The 14,613-nt window shown below is 43.3% G+C and overlaps 1 protein-coding gene across 2 annotated transcripts in view; it reads right to left on the reverse strand.

The window, feature by feature from the left end:
- Positions 1-1,907: 1,907 nt before the first annotated feature.
- Positions 1,908-14,613, reverse strand: part of LOC143975180 (cytochrome P450 3A24-like) — a 35,947-nt gene continuing 23,241 nt past the window's right edge. For both annotated transcript variants that reach the window (XM_077477280.1, XM_077477282.1), the window contains 4 exons: positions 13,634-13,794; positions 8,118-8,344; positions 3,384-3,546; positions 1,908-2,527 (listed from right to left, as the gene is read on the reverse strand). In XM_077477280.1, the coding sequence (XP_077333406.1) occupies positions 2,432-2,527; positions 3,384-3,546; positions 8,118-8,344; positions 13,634-13,794 (647 nt within the window). In that variant the 3' untranslated portion in view covers positions 1,908-2,431. The remainder of the gene's footprint in view (positions 2,528-3,383; positions 3,547-8,117; positions 8,345-13,633; positions 13,795-14,613) is intronic.

Consider the following 14,613-nt stretch of genomic DNA (forward strand, 5'->3'; position numbering starts at 1 on the left):
GAGGACGGAGCCAGGTGGAGACACTCACTGGTGCAGCATGTTGCCCCCCCCCCCAAAAGTTAGGGAGAGAGAGAGCAGAGGGGGGAGAGAGCAGAGGGAGGGAGAGAAAGAGAGAGCAGAGGGAGGGAGAGAGAGAGCAGAGGGGGGAGACAGCAGAGGGCGGAGAGAGCAGAGGGCGGAGAGAGCAGAGAGAGAGCAGGGGGAGAGAGAGAGAGCAGAGGGGGAAAGAGAGAGAGCAGGGGGAGAGAGCAGAGAGAGAGAGAAAGAGCAGAGGGAGGGAGAGCAGAGGGAGGGAGAGCGGAGGGAGAGAGAGAGAGAGCAGAGAGGGGAGAGAGAGCAGAGGGAGTGAGAGAGTGAGCAGAGGGAGTGAGAGAGGGAGTGAGAGAGTGAGCAGAGGGAGGGAGAGAGGGGAGAGAGAGAGAGAGAGAGTAGAGAGGGGAGAGAGAGAGCAGAGGAAGGGGGAGAGAGAGAGCAGAGGGAGGAAGGGAGAGAGAGAGCAGAGGGAGGAAGGGAGAGAGAGAGAGAGCAGAGGGAGGGAGAGAGAGAGCAGAGGGGGAGAGAGCGGAGAGAGAGAGCAGAGATATAGAGAGCAGAGAGATAGATATAGAGAGCAGAGAGAGAAAGGAGTCCCCGGGGGCTCTCAGTCAGAGGTTTCTCTTGTGGCTGTCGGAATCCAAATGTGTGTATAAGCAGGCAAGCTCTGGCATACTGCTGCTGGAAGTGGAAAGAGCCCTGTGGGGATCATCTCTTTCCAGCTTACAGGACAGGACGGCCACATTTCGAGAGCCAGCTGTCACCGCACTGTCAGCACACCGAGACCAGGGACATGAAAGGAGGGGGCGGGGAGGCGGGGGAGAAGAGGAGCAGGTGGATGGAACCACTGGTGTTCTGGAAGGGGCAGCATGGCACTGATTTCTGCACCCCCCAGCTACCCCTGCATTACGCCACTGGCTGAGAGTTAGGAGCCAGTGCAGCAGGCAGCCTCTGCGGGAGTTGGGACTAGTGTGGCACCAGTAGAACACTGGCCACTTGCGCCCCCCCCTGCCTGCAGCGGTCTCTCCAACCCCTTGGTACAGCCCTGTCTGTCAGCTCTGGAGAAGAGAAAGCCAGGAGGATTTCAAATCCCCAGACGGGTAAAGCGACGCCCCGGTGTCTCACAATGGGGAATCACGGGACTCCAGTATAGCAGGACCAAGGGGAATGGGGAGGGGGTCCAGTGTAAATTCACCTTACAGATTTTCTGTAAAGGTGGACACTTTAACCACTTGCCGACCTCTGCACACCGATATACAATGGCAGCAGTGGGCAAATATACGCTTTTTTTTGTTTTTACCAAAAATATGTAGAAGAATACATATCGGCCTAAACTGAGGAAAAAAATACTTTTTTTTATATTTTGGGGGATATTTATTATAATAAAAAGTAAATTTTTTTCAAAATTGTCGCTTTTTTTTGTTTATAGCGCAAAGAAAAAAAATCACAGACGTGATCAAAAACCACCAAAAGAAAGCTCTATTTGTGGGAAAAAAAGGACGTCAACATTGTTTGGGTGCAACGTCACACGACCATGCAATTGCCAGTTAAAGCGACGCAGTGCCGAATCGCAAAAAGTGCTCTGGTCAGGAAGGGGGTAAAATCTTCCAGGGCTGAAGCGGTTAAACAAGAGAAGTTGAGAATATTCACACTGTAACTTGTGTAAATGTTTACTTTTACCATTACCCAATCATGTGAAAAGCTAACTCCTGTTTACTTATTTCATCTGTCCATGAATTGAGTATTCAAAGTGTACATGAATTTCTTGATTAATTAAAGTGAATATCAATACAATATATTATTTCTAAACACAAATGTCTAAAACCAAATCCAGCCACTGTATTAGCCACCAAAAAAACCCACAACACTCAAACTCGTGTAATGTGCTCTTTATTTCTTTTTATTATATTGGTATGAGGCAATGGGGGTTATTTACTAAAGGAAAATCCACTTTGCACTGAAAGTGCACTTGGAACTGAAGTCGCTGTAGATACGAGGGGGACATGCAAGGAAAATAAAAAAAAACAGCATTTTAGCTTGCACATGATTGGATGAAACATCAGCAGAGCTTCCCCTCATTTCAGATCTACCCCTTAGATTTAGAGCGACTACACTTCCAAGTGCACAGTCAGTGCAAAGTGGATTTGCCTTTCGTAAATCAACCCCCAATATGTTTACATCTGTAAGTAGCCAGGGAAGTGACAATACAATGCACACAATAACCAGCTGTTAGACCTTAACCAATACATATACTGTTAGTCTGGTTAATGAAATGAGCTTGACTAATGAATGTTTTTTATCTCAGTATTATATCTGATATAAAAAGGTATTATATGTTGCGCTGATATCCAAAATGTTCATCCGAGACACGTCATTCATTCTTTGTTATCTTCCGGATCTATTTTCCTGTCTTATGGTCTTCTCTGGGCACCAGATTAAGTATAACAGGTTTTGCTGACTTTATGAACCCTATGCTGTCAATTTTCATGGGGATCTGTAATACAAGTGGCAGAATTAACAGAACAGGTAAAGTAAATTCTAATATTTCATGGTCTTGTATTTCTTCTATGGGATTTAAAAGGCTATGCAAAAAAGAAAAAGATAAAAATGACACTGAGGAGTTGATTTACTAAAAGCAAATATACTTTTCACTTTGCAAAGTGCAGTTGCTCCAGAACTAAGTAAATGAGGTAAGGCTCCACTTTTCAAAGGATACCCAATCACGTGCAAGGAAAATGAAAAAAAATGAATTTTTGCTTGCACATGATTGGATGATGGAAGTCATCAGAGTTTCTGCTCATTTACTAATCTCTGGAGCACTTGCACTTGCAAAGGGAACTGCACTTTGCCAAGTGCAAAGTCTATTTGCCTTTAGTAAATCAACCCCTGTGGCTCTACCTCTATCAATTAGTAATCAGGGCCAAAAGGAGAAAGCTATGACTAGCAAATCCTAATAATGGCTCACAAATGCTCTCACCACAGAAAAAAATCTCCATGTGGAGTCTGGGGTATGTTCCTCTCAATTGACAGAGCATACAAGAAAAAGGAGGAATTTGAAGAAAAATTCCCCAAAGCAATTCTTCACTGAGGAACAGGCACATTTTCCAAAAATATATATAAAGTATTTATTGCACAAATTCACTTAACCTTAATCAAAAATATAAAATATCTCCACCAATTTCATTAAAAAGGCTGTTGTCCATATAGAAATCACCACTCAGTAAGTATCACTGTTTCAGAAAAGTGACACCAAGGTGATCTTTTGGCTGCAACTAGGTAAATTAGAAACCTCTAATGGTAATTTTAATTTGCAGAATTTACTTTTATTGTAAAGATAAGTGATTTCTTACTGGAGTATCCTTGCAGGTTCGGAAGTTGAAGTTCTGTAGGAGCAGAATGATGGCTGCCTTCATGTTGACCATAGCAAATCTCATCCCAATGCAGTTGCGGGGGCCAAATCCAAAAGGAAGAAAAGTGTAAGGGTCTTGGGTTTCTTTATTCTCCTTACTGAATCTAAAAAAAATAAGATAAAAAAAGCATTAGTACCTTATCAATGTCTCTCTGTGGCCCTGAAAATATGGTGGGGTCCTTGCATATAGATACAGACCCATGTCCTTAAAATCTCAGTGGAATTGATACAACTAAAAATGAAAATCCCTAAATGTAAAAAAACAATTCTGAATGATCCACATCACCCTCTGGCTGAACGAAAAAATGACTCATCTATGGTCTGCTCTACTCTCTTGCTTGGTGACTAGTGTTCGCCAAATGGTTCAAGCAGAGCAAAAGTTCGGCCCGAACACCAGCTAATCGTCCAATCGGCGAACACCCAAATTTGTGGGTAGCTCAACAAGCTGTTCGCCCACCGAGTGCCCCATAATGCACTGCAAGCTTCACAGTGCATTCTAGGGCCCTAATTGGATGAAGCCTTACCAATTAGAGCACTTGAAAATTGTCAGGGCCCTGATTGGATAAAGTTATAATGACTTTGTCCAGTCACAGCTCAGTGCTTATAGTCCCACCCCACACTATAAAAGGTAACTTCCCAAAGGAAGCTTTTGCATTGTGTTGGAGTGGAGATAGATAGAGCAGGGCTCAGTTTGCTACTAGCGAGTTAGTGTGTTCACTTATTGTTACTGAGTGTAGAGTGTTAGTGTTGTGTTAGTAAAGTGTGTCAGTGTAGTGTGTTAGTGCATTGTTTAACACAGCTTTACATAACATTTGGCTCTGAGTGTAGAGTGTTGGTGTAGTGTGTGAGTATAGTGTGTCAGTATAGTGTAGTGTCTTTGTCTTTGTAGTGTGTTAGTGTAGTGCAGTGTTTAACACAGCATTACATGAAATTTATTTAGTGCTTTATACAGTGCCGAATACACAATTTTGAATGAGATTCAATGCAGGTACTCCGTGAACTTGTCTTTATTGCCAGAATCCTTCGCTCTGTTCTGGAAGGGTGTGAGAGGCCTGAAGTGGCATCAGATATATTTCCATCTGTCCCAATTGTACCAGATTTGGCCACCACCCTCCATACTTATAGTTCATCTGGGAGATAATGATTTGGGTAGCATGCATACTTTGGATTTGTTGTCTATAATCAAGAGGGATCTTTATCATTTTAATTTAAGCTCCCTGGGTACAACCATTATTTTCTTGGAGATAGTTTCCCGCTTGGCTTGGCTGTCTTCCCCTATGCAAAAAGTGATGGAGAAAATGAGGAAGAGGGTCAATTGGGTTGTTGCGAAGTACCTCCCCTTGTTAGGGAGTTTTGCATATTGGCACGTGGAACTTGAGTGTGGGTTCTCGGGTCTATATAGGCAAGATGGGGGTCTACCTTTTGGATGTTGGTGCCGATATCTTCAATCTGGGGCTGCAATGGAACATTGAGATGGCCACGTCTGTGGGGTAGGCTGGGCTTGTTATTCAAGTCCAGCTGGTGGGGACGTTTTCTTGTTATATTAAAGTTTGAGCTGCTCGAGTTCTAATAACTGAGCAGAGCCTGCTTGATGTTTTATTTTATGCAAGTATTGATTGATATATTTTGGTTATGAAAATTATAAACCAATAAAGTGCCGTGGCCATTTTTGCCAAAATCCTATTTTTGTGTGCATTTTTATATGGTTGTATCTGGGGAATATGGTGGTGGGCGGGTGTGGCATGCAGTCACATGATAAAGGGGGGACATCCTTTGGGCCCATTTTCTTGGAATGGTGGCCAACCAGCCCTGTTTGATGTGGTGTTACTCATTTGTTAGGTATTATTAGGTGAAATGGTTTGGGGCACTGTCCCTTTAAATGTAGTTTGGAAGGGATCCAGAATGGTCCAATGGGAATTGATGGAAGGTTCTGGAGTTCCATGGGACTTTATAGGGAAGCTGCAGAGGTTTGTACTTCCTCTGCGGTGTCCAGGACTATGGAAGGAAAATCTTCCTCCCCTGCTCGAGTTCTGATAACTGAGCAGAGCCTGCTTAATGTTTTATTTTATGCAAGTAGTGATTGATATATTTTGGTTATGAAAATTATAAACCAATAAAGTGCTGCGGCCATTTTTTGCCAAAATCCTATTTTCGTGTGTATTTTTAAATGGTTGTGTCTGGGGAATATGGCAGTGGGCGGGTGTGGCCTGCGGTCACAAGCCTGCAGGGAAAATCAATTTAATTTTTCTTTTTTTTTCTTTTAAAATGTCAGTTTTGCTGCAGCAGGTTCTATACACGGTACAAATGCACCAGTTTACAGGCAGACTAATGGGACCCCCGGGCCCCTTATTTAAAGGAATTTTTCATTTTTATTGTTACACTTTAAGCATCATTAGAATCACTGCTCCTTTAAAAACTATCTCTTTTAAAAGTTTTTTTGCATTGGTACATGTCCCCCATGGCAGTAGCCAGTCCGGGCTCACAAAATGCTGTGCGATTGCCTGAATCGGATCGCATGGGTGTGATCATTTTGGTGTGGATGCAGTGCGATTTGAGCCAATCAAAATAAATGCGCTCAAATTGCACTGAAAAGAATCGCATGTGATTTGAACAGGAATGTGGTGTGATTCCTGTCTGATTCACATGCAGTTCCCCACACTGCACCAGAGTAAAGCTAGGCTTAGAATGATAAGTTGAGTTTATTTTATTCTCTCCTGGATAACTACTTTAATGTTGTTTAAAGGAATCTAAAAACATGTGTAGCACCCTCTAGTAGTGTGCTACAGATGATAGATACATTTAATAAATGTTTGCTAGGCCTGTTTGTTTTCATTTTGGGCTGGGAGTAGCTATGGGATGGGCTGAGTGACTCCCAGGTGGTGTCATAGGGACCTCCTATTTCTTTCCAGAAGCTTCTAGCGTTTTCTGGAAGGAGACGTGGGGGGAGAGGTGGAGCCACCTGGGGTGTTTGAGGAGCCCTGACCGAATCCCAATGTGAAGTGTGGACTGTGGTGGAAGGGGCAGTGGAAAGAGGCAGCTTCAGCCAGGCTGGCAGGGCTTCAAGAGGACTAACTGGGATCAGTAGCCATAGTAGGGAAGCTAGCACAAGGACCTTTCTGCTACATCAATAGGGCCCACGGTCCCAAGCTGCAAAGGGCAGTTGCTGAGGCCTGGCTGAATCGGTGTCAGGCCTAACCAACAAATAGTGTTAGTTGTTCCTGGGGAACCAAGTGATGTGCTGAAGGTGACTAGAAGTAACAGTCTGCAGCAAGTGATGTGCTGGTGGAATGAGGAGTGATGAGCTTAAAGCAAGTTTGTGCGGGAGGAAGCTGAAGAATTATGCACGGGGAGTGTTGTGGAAATTTTTATTAATGTATGTTGTCAGATGTCCCCCAGTGACAGTTTTGCTCCAATCCGCTCATGCGTATTGGCACATACAGATGTTGGTGGAGGACCGTTAGTTGCAGAAACCTTCCCATTGGCATGGCAGATGTTTGCCCTTTAAGGGATGTTCACTTATACCTCACCAGGAGACTGGCCAACTCATGGCGACTGAATCTATGCTCCTAGCAAACAGATCTGCGTGCATGAGACCAATAGCATAATCGTACAAAATTATGACTTGCTGAGCCATGGTAGATTATGGTTCGCACCAATGATAGCGGTGGGAATGTGCACACGGTCATGATCAGAGCCATGCTTGTAGTTACATTGTTACATAGTTAGTAAGGTTGAATAAAGACACCAGTCCATCCAGTTCAACCTGAGTGAGTGTCTACAATTGTCCCTATCCCTGTATATTGCACACTCACATTGGTCCCTCCCCTCAAGGACCCCACAATCCAAGGTCTCCATTTATATACTAGGGCCAATTTTGGACAGAAGCCAATTAACCTACTTGTAGTGTTCAGGAAACTGTCCACATGGCTCTGCACACGCCACTACTGCATATCTATTTGAATATATACATGTGTCTGATTGGTTCTTTTGAAGGAATACAAGTGTCTGATTGGCTGATTGTGAAGCCACCACCTTCCTTTGTTATTCATGTTTTACAGTATAAATAAAGAGAGCAGGTCCTATTCAGAAGGATTTTTTGACTAGGCTCAACCTAATACCAGCATCTGTCTGTGTTACTTGGAGATATAACAACGTGCTTTCAGGGCATTATAAAAGAAAGCGATAATTGTGCTTTTCAGAGCAACTGAATTATTTGCTTACAGGCAAAGCTCATAACTTTCCACAATAGTGTACACAGTTGTCCCACAACCAATTGCTGTTTCTATTTATCCATGCTGGGCATCCCATAGCTCCCATCCCCATCCAAGCTATACCCCTCAATAAAACAAAAAAAAAAAACAAAGTTCACTGATTGCTTTATGTCTCGGAGTGCCTGAGAGTGAATGCAGGGCTGGGCAGGGTGACAGACAAACCACAATTTTCAGCAGCCCCTACGGGGGTACCGCTACACATGCTTTAAAGCAGGGGTAGGGAACCTCGGCTCTCCAGCTGTTTTGAAACTACAAGTCCCATGAGACATTGCAATACCCTAACAATCACAGACTGGACTCCTAGAGTCTGAGACATGATGGGATTTGTAGTTTCAAAACAGCTGGAAAACCGAGGTTCCCTACCCCTGCTTTCAGTTCCAGTATATGTAGAAAAAATAGGTTACCTTTCAGGTCGGAACTCCTCTGGCTCGGCCCACAGTGAAGGGTCCCGGTGTAAAACATAAATTGGGATCACAGTAACAACTCCCTCTGGGATGGTTACTCCATTGATCTCTATTGTTTTCTTACAAACTCTTTCAAGTCTCCCAGTTGCAGGGTACATTCGCAGAGTTTCATAAATCACCATGTCCAAATATTCCATCTGCATCACAGCTTCATAAGTGGGAGGAGCCTGTATAAAAAATAAAACATTCTTAATGTGCCAGGACATTAATTCCAACATAGTATTGGTTATATATCAGCTTAAAGTAGAACTAAAGGATGCTAATAAAGACTTAGTGGGAACACAGTAGAACTGTATTCAAATTTAACAATGCTTTAAATGACCGTATATAATAATTAAAACCTTTTAAATTCCTACCTCTGTGCACGTTTGTTCATTGACTCCCATGTTTGTGCAGCTGCACTAGAGTCTCTACTTTTAGATCCTGCTTCTATAGGAGAGCTACATGATGGTCACAATATACTTTTCCTCTGTCAGTGCAAGTCTATTGAAATTCATCTGCTGAGGCTACACTGATAGTTTTTTTATTCATTCAGCCCCCCCCCCGGCATGCAGAAGAAATATCTTGCAGTGCCTACTGTATTTTTATGGTCGGTCCTGCTGGCTGTTAAAATACAAAAAGCGCCACTGCATCTGATTGAATGCATTCACTTTTGCATGACAATTTTCCACTAGGTCACTATCCCAATCAAGGGATAACAGGCACGAGGCAGCCAACAGGGCCACCCACTGAGCAAAATTTGTAATCAGACAAAATTCATGGCAAAATTGTATGGCAAGCTTAAAACTGGCCATAGATGCCTATTTTTTTTTCAATCAGCCAGAGGGCTGATTTTAAAAAAAGAACGTATTCCTCCATCCACATAAGACGAGGATAAAGGAATCCTCCCAGCTGAGACATTGGATTCTGACAGCGGTACTGTTCCACTGTCAGAATACACTGATCAGTGGCTGCAGCAGATCGACAAAAGTTTTCCAACATTCCTGTTCAACAAAAGTCAATCTAACAGTCAACTTCTGTCAAACGGGGGTGGCCATACATGAATCAAAATTTCGCTGGTCCCTGCCGAACCAGCCAAATTTCGATCCACCTATGGCTAGCTTAACTGTAGATAATTGATTATCGCATCTAAGTAACCATTTACAGAGTTGCTGACAAGTCGTCGTTTAGTAGATTAATCTGTCCTAAACCACTAGAAGCAAAAATCTGCACATAAACATTACAATATGTCTGATCTCTATTTTATATACAGTGTCTCAAAAAAGTGAGTACACCCCTCACATTTTTGTAAATATTCTAGTATATCTTTTCATGTGACAACACTGAAGAAATGACACTTTGCTACAATGTAAAGTAGTGAGTGTACAGCTTGTATAACAGTGTAATTTTGCTGTCCCCTCAAAATAACTTAACACACAACAATTAATGTCTAAACTGCTGGCAACAAAAGTGAGTACACCCCAAAGTGAAAATGTCCAAATTGGTCCCAAAGTGTCAATATTTTCTGTGGCCACAATTATTTTTCAGCTCCGTCTTAACCCTCTTGGGCATGGAGTTCACCAGAGCTTCAAAGGTTGTCAATGGAGTCCTCTTCCACTCCTCCATGACAACATCATTTTAGATATTTTAGTGGATTTTAGAGACCTTGCGCTCCTCCACCTTCCATTTGAGGATGCCCCACAGATGCTCAATAGGGTTTAGGTCTGGGGACCCTCAGCTTCTTTAGCAAGGCAGAATCTAGGAGGTGTGTTTGGGGTCGTTATCATGTTGGAATACTGCCCGGCAACCCAGTCTCCAAAGGGAGGGGATCATGCTCTGCTTCAGTATATCACAGTACGTGTTGGCATTCATGGTTCCCTCAATGAACTGTAGCTCTCCAGTGCTGACAGCACTCAGGCAGCCCCAGACCATGACACTTCCACCACCAGGATTGACTGTAGGCAAGACAAACTTGTACTCCTCACCTGGTTGCTGCCACACACTCTTGACACCATCTGCACCAAATATGTTTATCTTGGTCTCATCAGAACACAGGACATGGTTCCAGTAATCCATGTCCTTAGTCTACTTGTTTTCAGGAAACTGTTTGCAGGCTTTCTTCTGCATTATCTTTAGATTTTTTTACATGCTTTTAAACTACTAATGTTTGTAAGCACCAGTATTTTTTATAATAAATTGTCCTGCATTAAGGAATTATGCTATGGTCCTCCTCTTTTCCATATGATGTATGATGTCACGGACTGTACATTCTATGGAGAAAGCCTAGTACCCTGCAGTATCTGAGAGGCATCCCTGGGATCTTCTATCCAGATGTCAGAGGCCGTGGCTGAGTTATAGCAGAACGATGGTGTGGGTTGGCCCTCTGGTAGCGGCTTTCCATGTGGTGGCGGTTCTTCACATTCAAATTGTGGATCACAGAGCTGTTTCTATTTGACCATCTATTTGGACACATGCTTTGTTCAGAGACTGTAATGGTTCAAATTCATTGTGTTTAATACCCAATTTGGATGATATTTACCTTCAGGTCAGCTGGATCTGGTTGGACTCAGTACGGGCGCAGTTTGTTTCTTATTTATATTGTTTGCTGTGTTTATCCCACCCAAACTGCAGCCTTTTTTTATTAGTTTACATTTTTTAGGATAGTGCAGTTTTTAAAATTTTACTATTTTTCATCTTTAGAAGAGGCTTCCCTCTGGGAGGACAGCCATGCAGACCAATTTGATGCAGGGTGCAGCGTATGGTCTGAGCACTGACAGGCTGATCTCCCACCCCTTCAACCTCTGCAGCAATGCTGGCAGCACCCATACGTCTATTTCCCAAAGACAACCTCTGGATATGATGCTGAGCATGTGCACTCAACTTCTTTGGTCGACTATGGCAAGACCTGTTCTGAGTGGAACCTGTCCTGTTAAACCGCTGTATGGTCTTGACCACTGTGCTGCAGCTCAGTTTCAGGGTCTTGGCAATCTTCTTATAGCCTAGGCCAGTGATGGCGAACCTTGGCACCCCAGATGTTTTGGAACTACATTTCCTATGATGCTCATGGACTCTGCAGTGAAGACGAGCGTCATGGGAAATGTAGTTCCAAAACATCTGGGGTGCCAAGGTTCACCATCACTAGCCTAGGCCATCTTTATGTAGAGCAACAATTCTTTTTTTCAGATCCTCAGAGAGTTCTTTGCCATAAGGTGTTATGTTGAACTTCCAGTAACCAGTATGAGAGAGTGAGAGCGATAACACCAAATTTATCACATCTGCTCCCCATTCACACTGGAGACCTTGTAACACTAACGAGTCACATAACATGAGGAAAAATTTATAATTGGGCCCAATTTGGACATTTTCACTTAGACATTAATGGTTGCGTTTTGTGTTATATTGAGGGGACAGCAAATTTACACCGTTATTTACACCGTTATACAAGCTGTACATTCACTACTTTACATTGTAGCAAAGTGTCATTTCTTCAGTGTTGTCACATGAAAATAGATAAAATATTTACAAAAATGTGAGGGGTGTACTCACTTTTGTGAGATACTGTAATTATTATTATTTTTTTCCAAACACAGGATGTAATCCTGTGTCTTTTCTTTGGAACACACACTTTAGTGTATTTAAAAAAAAGAAAAAATTCTGACACTGGTGCCAGAATTCCCCACGCCGTGCCTGCACTGAGGCAATTGTAAAAGATGGGGAACATTGGTTCTCTAACTTTGCTTTAACTGCGAGCGTCAGCTTTTGTGGTGGGGAAGAGATTGGGTGCAGTTCTGCTGGAGTGGGGGGGGGGGGGGCAGTCCCTGTTTCCAGGAGGAGGATAACTATCATTGGCCACTGCTAAAGCCAATCACAGTCCTGTTAGCCCCATCCACCATCTGGGATGAAGATGGCTCACTTGGTTGCCACTACCTATCTCAGAAAGAAGGGATTTCACTGTGATTGAGAAAACCACAATCAGGTGACAGTTTGTGGAATTACTGTTGAGCTTCTGGGAACTTTGTTGAAATTATTCCTGAACCTTTGTGTCACTTACTACTGAACCCCTGCACTCTGTGTCCCTTTTAAACCAGCGCTAGAATTCAGAGCAATGAAAATCACACCCAACTTTTACTGTTTGGCCAGATGATAAGGGGATTCAGTGGTAGGGCAAAAGAGCAGGGGGGTACAGCGGTGGGGCAGATGTGAAAGGGAGTGCATTGGTGGGACAGATGAGCAGGGGGTTACAGTGGTTGGGCAAAAGAGCAGGGAGCACAGAGGTGGGGCAGATGTACAGGGGGTACAGTGGCGGGGCAGAGGAGAAAGGAGGTACATAGGTGGGACAGATGAGCAGGGGGAACAGAGGTGGGACAGATGTGCAGGAGGTACAGTAGTGGGGCAGATGTGCAGGAGGTGTATTGGTGGGGCAGATGAGAAAGCGGGTTACAGTGGTGGGGCTGATGAGCAGATAAGTTCACTGTTAGGAAAGATAAGAAGTTGCTTCAGTCAAGGCCCAGGCCTAGGGCAGCACTTTGCAGGGAGGCAGCATGGAAAGAGTCCCTGTTGGCTTGCGCTACACTGTTAGTGTAGCACCAGTCTTATGGGGCAGACTGGGCTGAGAGGCAAATTAGTCTAGCGCCCCCATAAAGCGGCCACACTGCGGCCACACTGCTTCCGGTATGCGGGCGGTCGGCATTCTGCTACTGTGTCGCTTCTAATTTTGACTGTCCTATCATCCTGGACCACAAACCTTCCTCACTGTGCTATATGTTTTCTGCTGCACCATTGGCATAGTTATATCTTAGTCCTCTCCATAAAATTATAAGAAATTTGTGCTTAAAGTAGAACTATAGGCAACACTTTTTTTTCATTTTGGATAGAATAAGGGAGGGTTATAGCCCCTGTCAGTTTATTTTTTACTATCCCTGTCCCATTGCAGAGATTTTCTTTCACTTCCTGCCCCATAGCAAAACAGGAAGTGAGAGGAAATCTATGCAAATTAAGGGAATCCATTGCCCCCCATGCCCTCAGAACTAGTGTCCCCACTTGAAAATTTCAGGGTGGTTCTTAAACAGCAAGGGGCATGGCCTTGACAGGAAGGGGTGGGTCATATTTAAATTAGGGGGTGCACGAGTTTAGTCATGCCTAGGGAAGCACAAAACCTAAATACACTACTGGGTACAGTGGTGAAACAGATTTGCAGGGGGGGGGGGGGGGGGCAGTGATCTGAGGTGTGAAGGTGCATAAATTGGGGCTCGTCTGAAGTGTGGAGTTGCAAGAATTGGGACTGATCTGAGGCGTGAGTGCAGGATGTTAATTTCTCACTACTACTTAAGTAGTTTACAGCATTTACTTTATAAAATATCCTTTTTGTGATTGAAAGTGTGAAGTTGACTTTTTTTGTTATAAAATGGGCACGCTCAATTTCTTTGAAAATATTTTTCGGCACACTGTGCTCCAAAGGTTGCCTACTACTGGTTTACCTTGTTAGGTAAATGGGTCTCAATTTCCTCTTGCAGCTTAGTTTGGACATCAGGGTGTGTTGCGAGGAGGTAGGCCATGAACATAAGGGTATTGCTAGTTGTATCATAGCCTGCCATGATGAAGATAAGTCCCTGGGCCATGATCTCACTGTCCGTCAGTTCTGTGAAAAAAGAACAGTGTTACCTGGTAATCATAGATGCAATATTAAATTGTAACTGCAAATACAAGGAGGGCTTGACACTTTTCAGTTTACATGTTGATGCAAAGGAATTAGAAAGGAAAGAGTGAAAATTGTGCATTAGATATCTGCGTGGATCTGCTTCTGTAGACCTACAGAACAGCTTGTTCTGAAACCCCCTTGTACCTGCAACCTAAACACAGAGTTTGTACTCAAAGCCTACTGCAAACCAGCTTTTACTTCTGCCATTAACTGTATGAATAAATTACTATTTTAAGAAAATTTTATATACTGGTTTGTATAATCTTATGGTACCTTAAAAGTCTCCATGAATTATTTAAAGCCTATCTCCAGTGAAAACAACAATCCTCCCTTACAGAGGAGCTGTCCCAAAACTGCAAGAATGAAATGCTTGTTTATGGGCTCTGCATTGAATTTGATGATATCAATGATGGGACACTATTCCTCCCACTGACACCCACGGTGCCTTTTTTTTTACTCCCACTGATCACCAAACCCATGGCATTGTTTACTCCCACCGATGCCAGGGCATTTTCTTTTCCAACTGGCCACAGTTCGGCCCCCTAATGTTTGAAGGGCAGTAAACTGGCCCTTTGTTTTGAAAGTTTGGAGACACCTGGTATATGTTTTAATATATATTTTCAAGTGTAAATTTCAAAATAAACCTATTAAACATTTGTGTATTTCACACTTAGTTATTAAGAAATGCCCAAGGTAAAAGTAAGGAAATAATAACCGGCTAGAAGGTCTTCACAAGTACGCTAGTTAAAGTATAAATTC

The sequence above is a fragment of the Lithobates pipiens genome, unplaced genomic scaffold, assembly GCF_037356315.1.
Source record: "Lithobates pipiens isolate NorthernLeopardFrog02 unplaced genomic scaffold, aLitPip1_a1.2 Scaffold_13, whole genome shotgun sequence".
Taxonomy (NCBI): domain Eukaryota; kingdom Metazoa; phylum Chordata; class Amphibia; order Anura; family Ranidae; genus Lithobates; species Lithobates pipiens.